The sequence below is a fragment of the Hevea brasiliensis genome, chromosome 9 (genome assembly GCF_030052815.1).
Source record: "Hevea brasiliensis isolate MT/VB/25A 57/8 chromosome 9, ASM3005281v1, whole genome shotgun sequence".
Taxonomy (NCBI): domain Eukaryota; kingdom Viridiplantae; phylum Streptophyta; class Magnoliopsida; order Malpighiales; family Euphorbiaceae; genus Hevea; species Hevea brasiliensis.
In genome coordinates this window covers 19776030-19797085 of record NC_079501.1, presented here as the reverse complement: position 1 = coordinate 19797085, position 21056 = coordinate 19776030, and the positions used below count along the sequence as shown (strand labels likewise).

Sequence of the window (21056 nt, the reverse complement as noted above, 5' to 3'; positions counted from 1 at the left end):
TGATAAGAAAAAGGAAATAGTAATTTTGACGCATAAAACATACATTAAAAACAACGAAAACTAACTAGATGGTCACAATTTCATTTCTGTCCAGTCATTGCCACGGTTTCCATCCTTCACATCACATTCCATGTCAATTTTAGCACATAGTAAATATGTATACACAAGGAGAGAAGTTTCAGCTACAGCCAACAAAATAAACAACAAAAGTTGGTTTTCATTAAGCTACCGGATAAGGTGAGGCTTGATTCAAAGGCATTGTAGCAATAGGTGACCTACAAACCACATTAAAAAAAATGAGCTCTAGCATTCATCCATATCATCATATGAAGTTGCATATAGTGTTCATTTCAGTCCAGGTATACAGCCAAACTGAACCAACCTACATATTTGTTAATAAGTATATTCTAATTGTTTTCGCATTTTGCAAGCTAACCACAAATTTCAACTTCAAAATTGACCACAAGATCCTCATGTACTAATGTCTTCTACGTTCGTATTATGAATCACCCTTATTAACCAGTTTTTTATGATGCATGATAAACCAATCTTTCTTAGGCCCCTCGGGAAAACCCCACACACAAAAAAAAAAAAAAAAAAGAACAAAGAAAGAAGAAAATCTGCCAATTAAAGTTGTCTAAGCCCAAAAAGAGGCATTCAACATCACAAGAGAAATAATCTACATCAAATAGAACAGTGCAAATGCATAAGAATGAAGCACAGTAATAAAATGTAGAATGAGGAATTAAAACTTACTGGGATTCAGTTCGAACTTTCTTGTTGGCTTTTTTCTTGTTCTTTTTCCGTTTTTTTCCTGAAGTAGAACCAGAATCCAAAGCTTGTTCTGAAACTGGATGCACAAATGTAATTGGGAGTTCAATTGGTTCACGTGCCGGCTCTGGTTTTGGCATGATGAATCCATGGTGGGGACGAATCATCCCTGAAGCTGCTTGTGAAGTCACACTTGCTGCATTATTACTAACTGTAACAACTTCAGCTTCTTTCTCCTCACTCGAGACAGGTACAGTGTCACCTTGGGCATGTTGTGAGTTCTTGAGTTTATTCAATGCAGCATATAATTTGACTTTAGACTTTACTATTTCAGAAATAATTGTCCCCGTCCCAGAATTCCCTGTGTCATGGCTTTCATTTAATTAAACACAACAAAAAAAACAACAAAACCATGAGAAATTAAAAGAGGCAAGTAATTGATTAATAGATAAGGATACCCATAAGAGAGAGAATCACAGCACGTGCTGCCAATTGTTCAGCTTCCTTCTTGGTTCTACCAGTCTCACCAGTATAAGTTACGCCATTGAAAACCAAAGAAGATACAAAAATTGGAAGCAACCCTTGTGGCTGTGTAGTGTTGTATGTAGGCTTTTGCAGTTGCATCTTACTCGCAAATTCATTTAAGATGGACTTGCAAAACACTGTGTCCTGCTTTATAATTTTTTTAAGAAAAGGGAAACAAAAGGGGAAAATGTAAGATGCCTAGCTCCCTTTTAAGCACCAATAAGCAAAATTTGAAATGAAACAAATTAGTAGCAAAAAAAAAGCAATGGCCAATTGGCCATATCACTCATCAATTGCCTTAACAATAATTAATGCAATGACTTTAAAAAGGGATGTCACAGAGCATTATCTAATGTAGTGTTGTTGACACACACATTACATATTGGTTTGTTATAAAACTATGCATGAAACACTAAAGCATGATAAGAATGGATAAAATAACCACCAAAGACACTCAAATGTGCCAATCACTGAGGTACAATGGTTAACCTTCAAGAAAATATTTCTATCAAAGGTTAGATTCCCTGATCTTTAGTTGGAAAAATCTCAAAAGAAGATGTAGCATTGACAACAAAGACCACAATGGTAAACTTCATATTTTTATAACTTAGAAATTTCTATTTAAATAGTCACAAAAATAACTAAATTTTGGAAATGATATGGTTAGCTCAAGTCTAAATCAATATATATTTGAGTGTTATTAACGAAAAAAAAAAAAGAAACAAAAAAAAAACTAGAAAAAATTAAAATTATATCGACAAACCTCACGAATGAGGGGGCATCCTTCATCCTTTATCTTCTTGACTATGCATGAAAATGCAAGTCTTGCAACATCTTGTTCTGCTTCCTTCCGATGCAAAAAAGTGTTTGGAGAAGTATACTGTACTCCATCCACCAACACAGTTGACCTAAACTTTGGTGCATGTTGATACCCTTCATTAGCAGTATGATATATTGGCAATGGCAAGGATGCTCTTTGTGTGTACTCCTGTAATCGATTCTTATGCATCAAGTGTTCAGCAATGCCTACACATAACCAAGACATGAGAATTATCAATCCAACTTCATACAATTAACACAACAAAGAAAATGTTAATATGCAGATGATGTAACGTCAGTTGACTCGATTGATAAGTTGTGTGCACATGTCAATAAACAAAGACAGAGAAACATCAAAATATTTGTTTGAAAGCATTAAAAGCCTGCAACACATGAAATCAAATAAATAAAATTGACTATCAATGCCAGCTAATGTAATTGACCAACTTATTAATCCAGCTTGCCAAATTGAACATCATTTCAACAAGTTAAATCATAAAAAAGGAACATAGGTGCAAGCAAACTGCAATAACAAGTAGGTTTGTTCACTTTTTGAATTAAGCCGACCAACCCAAGCTGATCCAACCCGATATATCTGTTTAAGTCTCAAGTTCAGGTTGGGTTGGTTTATTTTTGTTAAATAATCTTCTTTTAAGTCGGTTGAGAAAATTATTTGTTGCAACCCTACTTTCACTTTCTAACCCTTACTTCCTCTACCATTTCGTACGCATAGAAACTCTTATTGTAATTGATGCCTTCAGAAATCTCTCTACACTCCTCTACGATTTCATACCTTCTAGAAAAGCTCTTGCTGCAGCTGAAGTCGACACCTCAAAAACTCTAAAAAACAGGAGATTCCTTCCTCTGTTTCCACAACTCTTCTCTCCATAATATGAGGCATATTCTGATTCTCTCCTTGCTTGTATTTTTTTTTTTTACTTTTTTTTTTCTATTTCTCTCTGGATTTCTGGGTTTCTGGGTTAACTCTCTGATTGGTGGCTCTTCTTTTACCTAAATGGACTCTGGATTGATTCTGATGATTTTTCACTTTGCTTCTCTTAACCTATATAAAATAAGTTTCTCGGTTTTCGCTTTGGGTTTTACAAAAAACTGGGCTAAATGGATAATAGATTGTGCTGCATGAGCTTCACATTGACCACTTCACTTCACATATACCTGTCTTGTTAATGCAAATTCCTTTTTTGCTTTTTTAAATTAACATACACTTGGGCATAAATAGATTGTGTTGGTTAGGATGTGAAGATCAATTAGGTTCGTGTTTTAAGGGATGAGGATTTCGCGAAGGAATTGTTGTGCAATTTGTTATTCTATCTTGTTATGTTGGTTGAATCTTCTACTTGTATTATTTACTGTTGCTTCCTTCTAGCTAAATTAAGTATTCTAGAGGAAGAGATATTAGATGGAAGTATTCTGTATTTTGAATTATGTACTTCAGACTGTAATTTTATTTAATATTTATTTTTCTTATTATAATTTATAAATTATAATTTTTAATGATCATGTTTATTTAAATTTTTAAAGATTATCATTGTTTATTTAATTTTTCAAAGATGATCTTTCAATATTTAAATTTTAGTGGTGTGATGGATTATTGTTTTTCAGTTCAGTTCACTCGAATTAGTCTACAAAAGCTTATTCTTTTAGTTTAGGGAGTGGTATTGCTAGGTGGCGTCCATGAGATCAAAAGAATCATTATTTAGCAAATATGCATTCGTCACCTGGCCGACCAACCTAATAACTTTCTACATCAGGTTGGGTCAGTTTTCTCCACATTCTCAAATTAATTTGTTAAAGATGGTTGAAGTTGGTTTGGATTAAATTTTCATCCAAACCTACTTGTCAACAGCCCTAATAACAAGTAACAAACATGGAACAGCTAATTTCAATCATATGCGTATGATCAATTAAGAAAGTTGAGAAACGTATTAAATTGCACATTAGTGAGTTTGTGACTATAAATTGGATGAAATCCACATGATCAATTAAGAAAGTCGAGAAATCTGTTAAACTGCACATTAGTGAGTATGTGCCTATAAATTGGATGAAAACTGCTTAAATAAAATAGCATAAGCCTAAAAAATAATAAATGGTATCATAAAAAGCATATAAATTAATTACTGTCAATGGTAATATTAATAAACTAAAGTGCATGTTTGGTAGGATGTAATTGAGCATAATCGAATGTAATTAAACAAAAATTCAATAGAACAATGAACTAAAAATTCATTTGATTACATCCAATTACATCATACCAAATATACACTAATTAATGATGATCTTTTCAAATCACGCATTATTTCAACAATGAAAAAAACATGCAAGTGTTATGAAAGTGCAATCACCAAAAATTTAGATAAAAACCAGCAAAGTAAAATACCATAAACCGAACAAAATTATATATATAACTAGCGAACTCTGTCAATATTAATATAACTATATTAAACAAATTTTCGAATTTTTTGGGGCTCTAACCAAAAGTGTATTTTTACAGAATAATGCATGCAGTGAGCACAAAAGTACAAGATAATTGCATCCAAACAAAAGTGCTTCTAATTTCCTTTCAAGGGATCGAAACACATCAATTAAGAGTCCCAATAAGATTTAACCAAAAAATATTATATATATAACTAGCTAACTCCGTCAATAATAAGATAGCCATCTTAAAGAATTTTTCGAATTTTTTTGGGCTACAACCAAAAGTGTTTTCACAGACTGATGCATGCAGATGCAGTGAGCGAGACAATTACATCCACACAAAAATGCTTCTCATTTCCTCTCAAGCGAACCCATCGAAACACATCAATTAAGAGTCCCAAAAAGATTTGCCACTAGTGAACAAGAGGAACCGAAATATCCTCATTTCTAAAATGGGGAAGCAAATGCATTTCAATAGCTGGAAAAAAAAAAAAAAGGAGTTTGAATTTTTTTTTTCTTTTTTTTACTTTATCAGCAAATCAAGACCAAGAAATAAATAACAAAAACATAAATCCCATCATTATGGAAAAAAAAAAATCTCTCTATGTCAACAAGACAAAAAAAAAATTTAAAAACTTTCTGTGAAGGAATACAAACAGATGGTATGAAATGCAGTACTCACGGTTAGAGGTAGAAGAAGTGGAGGTAGCTGTAGTCGGAGTCGGAGGCCGAATCGAAGACGGGCTAGGAACTGGAGGTTGAGGTTGAGGTTGAGGTTGAGGTGGAGCTGTATTTGAGAGTTGGGAAGACGCTTGATTAGGAGCATCGGCGGCTTGGGATTCATCCATCAGCAATTAGAAGAGAAGACAGTGGGCGCAGTGAGAGACGAAATCTGATTTTGCTGTGCTGGTGAATGGCGTCTCACTGAAGACAAATCGACAAATCAACACGTACTGGATGGCTTCATATCCTTAGGGTTTTTGCCTTCTTTTGCCTCTTTTCCGTTCCTAATGTTAGTTTTGGATTTTCGCTTGAACTATTTCTAATTTTTATTTAATATTACTTTTATTTGAAAATAATTGAAAACATAACTAGATTACAAAAAGAAAAAAATCACTTAAGCCATTTTTCCTTTTATTTTCAAAAAGATAAGTTACTTTTAAAACAAAAGTCGAAATTACAATTATATAACTTTACGTGAGCAATAACATTATGAAATATAATGAAATGTTGCAGTTTTTATTATAAGATAATTTATGTCCTGTATTAAAACTATGCTTTTTTTTTAATACAAGACATATGTAGAATTAAAATGTTCAATCTTATATATAATTTTTTAATTAAATAATAAAATTAAAAATAAAATGGATTCCCAATTTTCCTTTTTGGCTGAAAATATTTTTTACTTTTCATTTATTTTTTCTAATTTATTTTATCAGAGTTTTCTCTTTTTTTTATAATAATTATTTTCTATGAAAACAGTTCACACTTAAATAAATTAGATTATGAAAATTAAATAAATTTTTACTTATATAATTTAGTTTTGGCTTTTCCGCTTGAACTATTTTTAATTTTCTATTTTTTAAATTTTGTTAAGAAAAATATCAAAATACATTTATTTAATTAAAAAAAATAATTTTACAATTTAAAAAAATATTTTTATCTTCGTGATTAAAAATAAATTACTATAAAATATATTTAAAACATTATTTTACTTTTTATAATATGAATTGTTATTATTTATAATAATATAATTTTTTAGATAATTATTTTTATAAAGAAATATTTTTTAGATAATTATTTTTTAACTATATTAAGAAATATTACTTTTATTTGAAAATAATTGAAAAAAATAACTAAATTATAAAAAAGAATAAAAAACATCTTAGAGTTATTTTTTAAATTTTGATTAAGTTTTAAAAAATAAAAAATAATATTACGGTACCAGTTGTAAAGGAACTTTACATAATTTTATTGTAGAGTATATAAAGCTTTATACTCTCTATCATCAATCGCTAATTTGACTCCTAATATATTGAAGAAGCGAAAATATGGTAATTAGTTTATTAGAGTATTGAATTTTAAAATTTTTTTTTTAGGGTTACATGTATCATGTCATATTTTTTATGTGTCTAATTAATTTCAATACTCAATTGTATATTAAAACACTTTTAATATGTATTAGAATTTATGTTTGTCATTTAAGATTGTAAATCAACAAATTAATTCATTTAAACTCTAGTTTAAAATAGGAGTTAGAGCACTAACATCTTTGATATACTATAGATGTAATTGGCACTTTTAGGAAATACTTAGGACCCCAAGTATTGTCTCTCTAACTTGTCCACACTAAGATTACCAATGGGCAGCCCCCAATTTGCTTCTCAAGCATTTGTCAACCAATTATAAATTGAGGTTTTGCCTTTAGAGAGGTAGTATATATGTATATGACACTATAAATAATTTCTAGCAATTTTAATTTAAAGGATTTTATAAATTTTTTTTTGAATTGATGAGACAAGATGAATAAGAGAAGGAGAGAGGTGTGCTGCCAAACTTGAGAGAAAATAAGAGTGTGTTATGTTTCATCTTTTCTTTTCCCTTTTATATAATTAGGTCATTAAGTCACTTAAACCTTATGTCACATGTCACCACTTCATTGCATCTTATTTTTAAATTGACTCAATCACATTTAAGTCAAGTGTCAAAACTAGATTTAATATTAACTTTGATCATCTTACATGATAGGAAGATGAATGGCAAACTTATATGGTGCCATGTGACACCATCTTATGGTGCCACATGTTACTATGTGAAATAACTAAATTACCATTATGTTGTAATTTTGAGTTCTCAACCTAAAATTATTATTTCTCCTCTTCTAATTAGTTTATATCAAATATAAATTAACTAATTAACTTCTATTAATTAATTTCTCACAATTAAATTCATATTTAAACATTTTAAATATAAATTTAACTTATGCTATACAAACAATAACCCAGATTTGGTTTCAAGTCATGCTAGAGACTTTGCAATCTTATTGTAAACCAAACATATTTAATTAATCAATTAAACTCTTTAATTAATTAACTAAATTACATTTTACTTTGTGATTATCTTGTGTATGTGTGTGTCTCACTAAACTCATCACTAATTGGCAATGAGATATGATATTAATTCTTAATATCATCAGAACTCTTTCTTACCATAAATGATTTCTCTAAATCATTTTAGGCATCTCATAGACCATGGTTGACACCTAACATAGCGTGCCATGGCCACCCAATCAGTAACAAGGAATACATTAAATGAACCTTTAATCATATGTTACCATGCACTAGAATCTCTCTATTACAAAATCCTAATTCGAGCTAGAGTCATGGTTTATGTCAAATCTCATTTGCTATGAATATTATGTTCTCTTTTAATTCCAGTTCTTGATTAATTAGATTTTCTTATCAGAAACTCTTTTCTGACTAAATCTGTCTGTCCTGGCCAGGAACTTGAAACATCAAGAACAATCAAATGAACATAGGATTTTATTCCTATTTACTTAGGTTAACAGATTCCATCTTAATTAACACCTACCTCCATATATAACTAGTAGGAGCCAACACATGCCCATATACCCATACACAGTACAAGTATGAAAGCTGTATCAAACTTAAACCACCTATATATAAGATAATGATGTCATCTCATGTCTAAAGATTATATGCACTGATATGATATATGATAACGCATTGACAAGAGTAAACTCCATGTGCTTGTCATATGCGTCACTGGTTCGGCCTACTTATCATGTATAAGTGCCTATCATGTTTGTTATATGGCATGAGACTCACCATTCTATCTTATTTATATCTCATATAAATACCTTGAGAACAAACATGAATACAATTTTTCTAGATGAGTCATATCATGTGTGAAGTATCCTCGATTGTGAACCAATTTATGATACTTTGTACTAGAAATACTGTCACTCATATTCTTAACAATTTAATAATAGAATTTCTAACAAAATATCAAAGGACATTTTCTATTACACATAAATATATTATGTAAATAAAAAAGTGAAATTGCCTTTTATTAATAAAAATATGTATAAGATACGTACTAAATGATACGCTCTAGGGTATACTGCTAACAATCTCCCACTAGCACTAGAGTCATTCATTACAGTATCTTAGACCCATCTTCTCAAGATGCGATCTAATTGAGCTTGTGACATAGCCTTAGTGAATGGATCAGCTGGATTTTCAGCTGATACTATTTTCTGCATGGCTACATCGCCTTGCCCAACTATCTCTCTAATAATGTGGTAGCGCCTTTCCATGTGTTTGGATTTCTGGTGAGACCGGGTTCTAAACAACCTCTTTTGCAGCATCTGATGTAGCAGTGTACTCAGCCTCTGTAGTGGAATCAGTAGTCGTACTCTATTTAGAACTCTTCCAACTAATTGCACCTCTATTACAAATGAACACAAACCCAGAGGTAGACTTTCTATCAATATCTGATTGGAAATCAAAATCAGTATAACCATCAAATTGCAAGTCACCACCTCCATAAATAAAGAATAAATTCTTAGTTCTTCTCAAGTACTTGAGGATATTCTTGACAACTATCCAGTGTTCTAAACCTGGATTGGATTGAAACCCGTTAGTCAAACTAACAGCATATGTGATATCCGGCCTAGTACACATCATTGCATACATCAAACTTTCAATAGCCGAAGAATATGGAATCCTAGCCATTTTATCTCTTTCTTCAGGTGTCTTTGGAGACATCTCTTTAGAAAGATGGATACCATGTTTTACTGATAACAATCCTCTCTTAGAATCAAGCATGTTAAACCTCTTTAACACCTTTTTCAAATATAGACTTTGGGATAAACCAATTATTCTTTTCACTCTATCTCTATAGATGCGAATTCCAAGAATATAGGTTGCCTCTCCTAAGTCTTTCATGGAGAACGTATTTAACAATAATACCTTGACAGTTGTCAACATACCTATGTCATTACCTATTAACAGAATATCATTCACATATAAGACAAGGAAAGTGATAGCACCATCACTAACCTTCTTATTTATACATGGTTCATCCACATTTTTTATAAAACTAAATGAGTTAATGGCTTCATCAAAATAGATGTTCCAACTCCTCGAAGCTTGTTTCAACCCATAAATTGATCGTTTTAGCTTGCACACCTTGGAACTATCTTGGGATTCAAAGCCCCTAGGTTGTTCCATAAAAATGTTTTCTTCAATATATCCATTGAGAAAAGCTATTTTGACATCCATCTGCCAAATCTCATAATCATAGTATGCAACTATTGCTAATAGAATTCTAATTGATTTAAGCATGGCAACAGGCAAGAAAGTCTCCTCATAGTCGATTCCTTGCCTTTGGCGAAACCCTTTCACTACTAGCCTTGCTTTATAGGTCTCTACCTTTCCATCAGAACCAATTTTCTTCTTGAAAACCCATTTATTCCCTATAGGTACAATACCTTCAGGTGGGTCAACAAGGTCCCAAACTTGATTCTTATACATGGAATCAATTTCGGATTTCATAACTTTAATCCATTTTGAAGAATCTATATTTGATATAACTTCTTCATAGGTAAGAGGATCAGCTCCATGATCTACTTCTTCATGAGTAAACAACTCTTCTTTATCTTCATGAAGAAAACCATATCTCACTGGTAGGTGAGATATCCTGGTTGATCTGTGAGGAATTACTGTAGATGTTTTATTACTAGGTGTAGGTTGACTAGATGGATCTATATCCATTTGATTTATTGGTTGGTCAGAATTCTCCAATTCTAACTCTATTTGCCTTCCTTTGCCACCTTCTTGAATAAACTATTATTCAAGAAATATGGCATCTCTGCTTACCACAACCTTTTGTGATATAGGCAAATAAAAATAATATCCAAAACTCTCTTTTGGATATCCAACAAATCGACATTTTTCTGATCTGGTTTCCAATTTATCAGTGTTCAGTTTTTTGATATAAGCTGGACAACCCCAAATCTTAATATGCTTAAGACTTGGTTTTTTTCCATGCCATATCTCATAAGGTGTGAAAGATACTGATTTTGATGGAATCCTATTCAGAATATGCAAAGCTGATTCTAATACAAATCCCCAAAAGGAGATTGGTATATCAGTATAGCTCATCATACTACGCACTATATCTAATAGGGTATGATTTCTCCTTTTAGATACACCATTCAGCTGTGGCGTTCCTGGAGGAGTCAGCTGGGAAACAATGCCATGCTCTTTCAAGTATTCATCAAATTCAGTACTTAAGTATCCACCTCCACGATCTGATCAAAGAGTTTTAATACTTTTTTCTGTTTAATTTTTTACTTTAGATTTAAATTCTTTGAAAGGATTCATGTTTGTATTTCATCAAATATAAATACCCAAACCTTGATTTATTATCAGTAAAGGTAATAAAGTAATGAAAACTGCCTCTAGCCATTTCCTTAAATGGACCACATACATTACTATGTATTAGCTTCAAAATATTTTTTGCTCTTAGTCCTGGTCCAACAAAGGGTGATCTAGTCATTTTGCCTTAAAGGCAGGATTCACAAGTTAGAGTAGGTTCAGAACCCAATGAGGATAAAATCCCTAATTTCTCTAATTTTACAATCTTATCTTCTGCAACATGACCTAATCTTAAGTGCCAAATATATTTTAAACTTGAGTTTATTTTCATCATGACATTACATTCATTTAGATTGCTTGCATTTAATTTGTGTTTATCATTATTATCCAATAATAAAGACCATCATGCATATAACCCGAGCCAACATATTTATTTCCAAAATAAATATTGCAAACATCATTTGTGAATTGAAATTCATAATCGTTTCTAGTCAAACTATATATAGAAATGATGTTCTTAAAAGTATCAAGTACATACAAAATATTATTTCAACACAAAATATGTCCACACGTATAAAAAGATTTAGATTCTATGGCTAAAGCTTCATTAGTTGAGCCATCCCTAATCCAGAGTCTAACATCTTGAGCATGCAAGATGCTACTATTTGCTAGTTCCTACATATCATAAGAAATGTGAGAACTGGCACCAGTATCTAAAACCCAAGCTGTTGATAAACTATGAGCATCATCAGCATCTAAATAACAAGATATAGACATACCTTCTAAAGGTGTGTCCTTCTTGTCCTTCAGAGAAGCAAGATACTATGGGCAGCTCCTTTTCCAGTGCCTATCCTTCTGGCAATGGAAACACTTTCCTTTGCCTCCATCGGCTTTAGTATTTCCTTTCTGTTTAGCTATCTTCTTGGAAGGTCCTGGAACTTGAGGTTTCTTATTCTTATTGCCCTTCTTCTTCTTGGACTTTCCAGCAAAAGAAGATGCAATCAAAGCTACCACTTTTCCTTTATTGCCCGACATATTCTTTTGGGCAATAACAAGCATGTTAAGTAAACCAGCCAAGGTGTATTCCTGCTTAGTCATATGAAAATTTGTCACAAAATTCCCAAATGGCTCAGGTAAGGACTGAAGGATCAAATCCGTCTGTAGTTAGAAATTCGTGTTAAAGTCAAGATGTTTCAGCTGCTCTATAAGCCGAATCATCTTATGGACATGATCCCCAACATTCTATCCATCAGACATCCTCATTCGAAATAGTTGCCTAGATATCTCATACCTAGCATTCATGCTGTGCTCACCATACAACTCTTGCAGGTGAAGAAGGATCTCACTTGCACTTTTCATGTTTTCATGCTACTTCTGTCACTCATTACTCATAGAAGCAAGGATGTAGCATTTGGCTCTCATATCATGCTCCTTCCACTTGTCCAAAGTGTCATGTTCCTCTTGAGTGGCCTCTGGAGGTAAGGGACCAAGAACCTTTGAGTCTAGAACATATCAAATACGTTCTAGGTTCAGGACAAGTTTTTAATTTCTGAGCCAATCAGAAAGATTAGGTCCCGTCAACCTATTATGATCAAGTATGCTCACAAGTATATTGGGTGGTGGTGGTTGTTGTGTGCTAATTATTTTCAAAAAAATTAACTGTAGAAAATAATTAGATTAATTAGTAAATATATCAAGTAATTAACTAAAATAATTATGATTTTTTAATCAAATTGGTCCTCCCACTAACTTAGCGAATCCTATACTTCCAAAGTAAGAAACGAAAATCTTAGTTGGATGGATTTCTAGTGGGTGATTGAATTCTTATAGTCTTATTGATCATCCTCAGGTACATCCATTATTGAAATTACAATAAATTATAAGTAAGCAACTCCTTGCCCATCACATCTCATGTGAGGTTCAATTATTTATCTAGCCCCTAATGCTCAAAATCTCAGGCACATCCATTATTGACTTATCTTGCATTAGTTAAGTTGATCCCATTGAGCCAGTAAACATGCAAATAATTTTAATGTCCTCAGGCACATCCATTATTGGCCATAAACTTATTTATATATTTACAACATCTCATGCTTAACAATTATTCTTAAAAAAATCTCTTAAATTAAATACATCACATGCAAGTATTTAAAATTTCTTAAAATAATTGCCTTAATGGAAGGCCCATGATATAATTACTTTAATTATACCATTTTCAACTTAATCATTTGTTTGGAAAATTTAGTGGTCGGCTTAATTACTATTATGGTCTCACTTTGCACATTATCCATTTGGCATGCATATATCATATACTTGCATACTTTCCCATACATCTCATGCATACATGAATAAATAATAAATATGGTATGATTATGGACTTTCTAAGGGATTCAATTCTGAACCACCAAGAATTGAATCAGGGCATTTCTAGGTGCATTTCATTCATTCATTTTACAAGAGTTGCTGAAGGAGTACATAATCAACACGTGATCTTGAATTCCTCCCATTGGTCCCACTAATGCTTTTGACCTCTTTGATATTCTTGCAATCCTATTACATTATAATCCTTGGCATACCAAGGCGAATTTACAAGAATATGGACTTTAAAGTCCTCAAATAAATGAAATTACAACCTAAATTATTACAACACTTATAATATAGGCCACCAAAATAAAATTAATTATTTTACAACCCAAAGAAAAATAAAAAAAATAAATCCAATTATATTGGCCTTTTATTGTCCATGATCATCCATCATGCATATTACTATTTAACAATTAAATAAAACATACATACTAAAATTAAATTGAATATCTCATATTCAACTAAAAATTTTAGATTTAAATCTCATTTAAACAAATTTAAAAATTCATATTTGAATTTCATTCAAATAAATTTAAAAATTTAGATTTGAATCTCATTCAAACAAATTAAATTTAGAAACTCTTTCCAAATTTAATACCTTGAAAACAATTTTCAAAATTTAATTGTGTTGTTGCAAGGGTTTTGCGGTCGCCTGGACGAACACTCACCGAAGTGGGAAAAGTGAGGAGTCGCCACTTTAATTTTGAAGGAAATTAAAGAAAACCATTTGTGAAAGTAAATTAAAATGAAACCACTTCAAAAACAGAGATTCTAGGTTCGGGGTCCGTAAACGGGTGGGGAAGGTGTTAGGCACCCCACCTCGTCCCTCAAAGAGGGTAAGCAGATTTAACTTTACATCCTTTATAAATTAGAATTGATAGTTAGGAGGGTTTGAATGGAAATGTTAATCCTTTTGACAAAAGGAATATTTGATATTTCACTAATCCGGATTACTCAGATACATAAGTAAATGAGACAACCTTAGTGAGTGGCTGTTGCGTATTGGTTTTATTTTGGGGATTATTGTCCGTATAAATAATTCGGTTTGAGAATCGGATAAGAACTCTCCTCCGACCTCTTTCATATATTCATTAAAGGTCTTGATTGAGAATCGGATAAGAACTCTCTTCTGATCTCTTTTAAACATTTTTTTTAGATTTTAGATGGAGAACCGGATAAGAACTCTCCTCCGATCCCCTTTTAAATATTTATTAAAATTTAGATTGAGAACCGGATAAGAACTCTCCTCCGATCTCCTTTTAAATATTTATTAAAATTTCAGATTGAGAATCGGATAAGAACTCTCCTCCGATCTCCTTTTAAATATTTATTAAAATTTCAGATTGAGAATCAGATAAGAACTCTCCTCCGATCTCCTTTTAAATATTTATTAAAATTTCAGATTGAGAATCGGATAAGAACTCTCCTCCGATCTCCTTTTAAATATTTATTAAAATTTTAGATTCAGAATAGGATAAGAACTCTCCTTCGATCTCCCGAAATTTGATTATAGCTACCCGTCATAAAAGCCTAGAACTAAGGGTTCTGGCATTCAAAGATGCCGGGGCTCGGAATAGGGCTTCTTTTAACTAATTGGTACCTTGTGACTAGTCAGGGGATACCAAACTGAATTTTCCGACCTTCCTATTTGGTCGCCTTACCAGTACCTTTTGATACCCGATCTATCCCATTTATTTATCTTAAGGTTCGGTTTTACTCTGCCTTGTGACGTCTTACTCAATTGTCTTTTGTGTTATTCCATTGATTCGGCCTTACTATTTCCCTGACTTATTATTCAGACCTTTCATTATTTTAAAGAGACCCTTAAGATACAGTTACCTACATTTTATCCAACCACTTATACGCTACTCGGGACTAGGGGACTTACATTCAGGAATAACAAAGATTAACAAAAAAAGAATGGACTGGTCAATAAGGAAGTAAACTTGAGAATAACCTTCTTCGTGTTCTTTAGCGCAATATAAACTTGGAGAAAATTATATATATATATATAAAGAACAAAGGAAATACATAAAATAAGAACGAGCACTTAATAAAACGGCAATATGAGCACTCACCTGTAGGGAGTCAGATCTATTGAACTAACTACGGGATCACAGAACGTAATGGGGCCGCGGACTGGTAACCTGAAGACTAAGGTTCGCCTTGAAATGAAGAATACCTTGCTAAAATGCAGTCTGATCAAAATTATAGCCGAGTATGAATGAAGTTGAGCTTGGACAACAGGAGTGGAAAATAAGATAACAAAGACAGAAAGTGAGAGTGTCACAGGAAAATGAACGAACTGAAAATGGAGAGTTTCAGTATTCAGAAATCCCTTTGCAAGAAAATACTTCAGAAAACTGGTTTCAAAAGTTTTTCTTATGAAAGCTCAAAAATAGCAGAGTAACGAGCTGAATTAAGTTTCAGAGTCCTTCCGCTATATTCACTATTCGTCCCCCTTTGAACAGTTTTCATGCAGATATTTATAGGAACCGGGTGTTCCCTATGGAGGGTCAGGATTTGTTTTGAGGGAGATGGAGGGTTAAGATTTTGAAGGACATGATCTGAGGCTCGGGAATTAAAGAGAAACAGAACGGACGGCTGAGATCCCTTTCGAAATATTTGTCCTTTCTCTCTTCTAATCTGATGGCCCAAAATTTCCTTGTCAAGAGCGATCCGAGGGCTAGGAGTGAAAGGCGCTGATCTTATCGTCTTCTTCTTCAACCCGAGGGCTTCGAGCTCGTCCTTACAAGTAAGATCAACGGTGGAGATTAGGATGTACAGCGCTGTCATGACGTACTCTGGCGCATATCAGTAATGTGGGCGATTCTGGGGCGTGCGGTGGAGATTTCGTCTGCGACGCTTTAACTACTTCGGCCCTGATTATGACGACGGTTAGCGGGAGTTGTCTTATTCTCTTTGCTATCCGACTTCCTCTCCTTTCCGATCTTCCTAACATGCTCCTTTTCCGGTCTTTCATGCCGGCCTCCCTTCTTCCGACCTCTCCTACTCTGGTATTTTCTTTATCAGGTCCGGTCCAGTCAAAGTATTTATTCCCCCAATTTTCGAGGCATCCGCTTCATTTTCTGCTTAGTAATAAATGCTCAGACCATCCCCTATATATATACCTTCAGCAGGAAACCCTTCCTCATTTGATTTTTTCCTCTTTCCTTCTCACTTTTCTTGTTCTAGCTACTCCGGCAATAATTTCGGCCATGGTGGCCACTTTTGATCTTTTCCCGATTATCCTCTTTGTCCCTTGTCTGAAAATTTACGATCCCGGTGATCGGAAAATCATGATAACCCTATCTGATGACAGTGAGAGAACCGGACTAATTAACCGATCTGGGTCGAGGACCTCGATCGTACCGATCTCGAATCGTTCGTCCGACATAATCGATGAACCGATTTCGGGCGAGAAGACTGCTAATATTCCTCTTAACACCGGTGACTGCTCCTTGGTGTTCATCTGGCTTCTCACCACACTGGGTGTTCCGACAGCGGCTCGATTTCGAGCGGTAATTTTGATGACGACCTCTCTCATTCTCATGAGAGCGATAGTCCCCCCATCTAAGCTGTACATCTATCCGATGTCAACAGCCGGTCTCCTGGTCAAACACATCTTTTGACTCAACCACGAGACTAGGCTTTGACATAGGCCTTTTAGATAGGATGTTCCACCGATTTCTAAAGATCGTCCTTATGATGTAATCAGACCTTTAATGTAATCCAATCTCTAGAGATCGCCCAAATGATGTAATTTGAATTTTTATGTAATCTGATCTCTAGAGATCACCCAAATGATGTAATCCGACCTTTTTAGAAATAAAATTTTATTTTGACAACTGTCATTTTATTATTATTGCATTGATTATTTTTCGATCTCTGATGTGTTTATCCGATCTAGTTCCTAACTGAACAACCCTTAACTGATCCGCGCTTCCAAACATTCGCCTTAATTAGCCTATCCCTAACTAGCTGATCTCGTTTATGAAATTTCTGGAATATTCGTGAGACGTGTTAGAAAAGCTGGCGAGTCCCGCTAACCGATGCACCGCCTGGAACATCGTGAGCATTAAATGCTCGGACGAGTATAAATAGGGGAGGGGTTAGCCAGTTGCTCCCTTATGTCATTTTCAGTTTCTCGCGAACAACTTCAAAATTCTCCCATTTTCTCAAGTTCTTCCGACACCGATCAGACTCCGGTAAGGGTTTTGATCCTTCTTTTTAGTTTAAATTCCTTGTTTCCTTTGAAAATGAGCGGCGACGAGGGTCAGAGAGCGGCAAGCCCCCCTTCCATTCAGATCTCGTGGTCATCTGATAAAGTGGAGGTGGTCGGACCAAGCGTGCAACCTGAACTTTCTAGGGTTTCTATTCTAGCTCAGGGGCAAGCAGCACCATCAAGGCATGTACCTTCTTCAGGGAGAGAGAATCTTCCCATGGACGAGCTGCCATCAGTCCTTCAAGAAACCGACCTGCAGTCGTTCAGCCAAGAGTATAACATTCGGCCTGATTCCTACAAGTTGATTAAGTGTCACGGCGATCTTCGTGCTGATCACTTCTTCGAGGAGAACGACATGATCATGGTCTACGAAGAACAATTAAAGGCCGGTCTATGGTTCCCTTTGGACGACTTCTTCAAGGAAGTTCTAAAATATCACCAAGTGTGCATCGCCCAAGTTCACCCAAACTCGTGGCGGATCCTAGTAGCCTTCCGAGGCCTCTGCCGAGCTAAGGTACTCTGTCCTACAGCTAAGGTATTCGCCAAACTACATAGGCTGACTCATCGAAAGGATGACGAGCATTGGTTCTTCCAGGCGAAGCCACATTGTGGGCTCTTTACCTATCTACCCTCCTCCCTGAAGAATTGGAAGAACCGCTTCTTTATCCTGAGGAGTAAAATCCCGAGCTGCTTTGAGGGTTTCCCTCGCACTGTGGCACTGAGGCCGTGCATCAAGCGCATCACCTTAAATAGGGAGGAAGGCCTGATGGTGATGGAGCTGAAAGATCAGGCTAGCAGAGAGAAGTTCTCTTATTTGGACGCAGTGACTGCAGAACTGCATCACTGGACAATGGAATTGATCACTGGCGAAGATCGCGGGCTTCAGTTCTCTGACCTCGGTATCGGTATTTTTCTATATCTCAGATCTTTGGACCTTAGCGATCTCACTGACCTCTTCATTGTGCAGGTATGGCAAGCGGCGAAGCCTCCAAGGAGAGCCGGAAGCGAAAGAGAGAGATCTCCCGGAAGGTACGGGAGATGAAGCGAGCTGAAGCCCTGCAGACACCTAGCCATGAGCCCGGGGAAATACCAGGGGGCTCATCTCAACCTTCGGGGCAGCCGATCCCCGAGGTAGAAGTGATCCGATCTCCTCCTCGCCAAGAAGAACCACCTCCACCTCCTCCAGTCGTTTCGAGTACGGAAGGGGGTCCTTCCTAACCTACCCCAAGGACCCTCTCCCGTGTTGCTCAGGTGCTAATCCATTCCCTGGAGAAGAACCGAACTGTTCAGGAGAATCCGGGTTTGGCTAAGGTTCTGGGGGCTTCTATCTGCCTTCGAGAGGATCGGGACAGGCTGTCCTCGGACAATCTCGATGACATCCTGACTCGATCCATGAGCCTGAACGTGGAGTGCTTGGTGAATCAGCACATCATCCGAGAGAAGGCTCACCGCCTGGGTAAGGAGGTCGAGAAGATGGGTCATGAAGTGGCTTCCCTCCGATCCCAACTCTCATCCGCTCGAACTACATATCTGAAATTGAGGGGCGGATGAAGTTCTACGAAGATAAGCTAGCCGAGCAAGCTCATGTTCTGGCCTAGCGAACTCGTGTCCTTGAAGAAGTTCAGGCGCTTCGGGCCGATGAAGTTGCTCACCTCACTGAGGAGCTCAAAGCGAAAGAAGAAGAGATAGTGACAAGGGAGGCCGGCGCTTATGTGAATGCTCACAGGGATCTCCTGGCCGAGCTCAAGAAGCAGTACCCCGAGGAGGACTTCTCTTGAATGGTAGATTTGGCTCCCCAGGACGAGGGTGAGAATAGCGAGGAGGAGGCTGAGGGTGAGAGAGGAAACGAGCAAAATGTAGATCAGGCTGGGGGTGATCCTCTAGCCGAATGACTTGTACAAACTTTAATATGAAATGAAATTCCCTTTTTGTTCAGTGAATGGATGTGATTGGAAAATCTCTAAATTACTTGTGCACTTGATTGTTTGAGCATATTAAAACAACTAAAGGTGATTATTAATCTAAGTGTAAGAGGTCGAAAAATACAATAAGCATGAGATTGGCAGGGAACCAACGCCAAACGGGACTTGATTAAAATTGGAAATTTGGCTTGAGCACTTAAGATCGGGATCGCCATTAAACCGGATTGGAACCCTAACTTGATTATTCCTAAACTTTTGAAATGAAGATCTAGTGCTGGTTCAGTTTCGTCTGACAAGAGAGATCGGGAATGTAATTGACTATTCAGGAGATTTGACAATTAGTTTGAGAGATCGGCAAGGCTTTAAATGACATGGGGACTTAGTATTGATTTGATTCCTTTTGAGGAGAGATCGGAAATGTGGTTGTTCGGCAAAGAGAGATCGGAAATGTAATTAGCTGAGAAAGGGAGACTTAGTGCTGGGGATCAGTTTCGAAATTTATTGATCGGCCAAAATATGGTGTCAACAGCTGCCCCTCTTTACATAATTCCTACTGGAAAAATTTCCGTGTAGGGATTATGTAAAGATTTAGACCCATATTTTGGGCGAATAGGTGTGCAAGGTTAGGAAACTAAAGCCTACTTAAATTAGTGACCTAGAGATTGGTAACAAGAGTTAAAATGCTAGAAAATTAAAATCAACTTGGATCAAGGAATCAGAGGTTGATAACAGGAAATTTAAAATGCAGGAAAATTAAAATCAACTTAGATCAAGGAACCAGAGGTTGATAATAAGAAATTTAAAATGCAGGAAATTAAAATCAACTTAGATCAAGGAACCAGAGGTTGATAACAGGAAATTTAAATGCTAAAAAATTAAAATCAACTTGGATCAAGGAACCAGAGGTTGATAACAGGAAATTTAAATGCTAAAAAATTAAAATCGACTTGGATCAAGGAACCAGAGGTTGTTAACAGGAAATTTAAATGATGAAAATTAAAATCAACTTGGATCAAGGAATCAGAGGTTGATAACAGGAAATTTAAATGCTGAAAATTAAAATCAACTTAGATCAAGGAACCAGAGGTTGATAACAGGAAATTTAAAATGCAGGAAATTAAAATCAACTTAGATCAAGGAACCAGAGGTTGATAACAGGAAATTTAAAATGCAGGAAATTAAAATCAACTTAGATCAAGGAACCAGAGGTTGATAACTGGAAATTTAAAATGCAGGAAATTAAAATCAACTTAGATCAAGGAACCAGAGATTGATAACAGGAAATTTACATGCTGAAAAATTAAAATCAACTTGGATCAAGGAACCAGAGGTTGATAACAGGAAATTTAAATACTGAAAATTAAAATCAACTTGGATCAAGGAACCAGAGGTTGATAACAGGAAATTTAAATGCTGAAAAATTAAAATCAACTTACAAAGCAAGTCTAATCCCGACACGAGAAGTTCTTCCCCGATGAAGTGTACTTAACAGGATCCCAAAGGCCAATGATTGATGGAGGACGAGTTACAAGACTTGACCTACGACCTCCTTCCTTCGGATGCCCCTTTTCTGCTCTTGACTTTCTTCTT

At 35.2% G+C, this 21056-nt stretch overlaps 1 protein-coding gene across 2 annotated transcripts; it reads right to left on the bottom strand.

Moving 5' to 3' along the window:
- On the bottom strand, positions 1 to 5588 carry LOC110650919 (double-stranded RNA-binding protein 4). 2 transcript variants are annotated; one of them, XM_021806070.2, is made up of 5 exons: positions 5234 to 5588; positions 2060 to 2322; positions 1230 to 1440; positions 757 to 1132; positions 1 to 275 (listed from the first exon to the last, which is right to left on the bottom strand). In XM_021806070.2, the coding sequence occupies exons 1-5, from the start codon at positions 5397 to 5399 to the stop codon at positions 221 to 223; spliced, it is 1071 nt and encodes a 356-aa protein (XP_021661762.2). In that variant the 5' UTR covers positions 5400 to 5588; the 3' UTR covers positions 1 to 220. The 2 variants fall into 2 exon arrangements, with proteins under 2 accessions (XP_021661762.2, XP_021661761.2); XM_021806069.2 differs by having other exon boundaries at positions 1230 to 1443; positions 5234 to 5578.
- Between the last annotated feature and the right edge of the window lie 15468 nt (positions 5589 to 21056).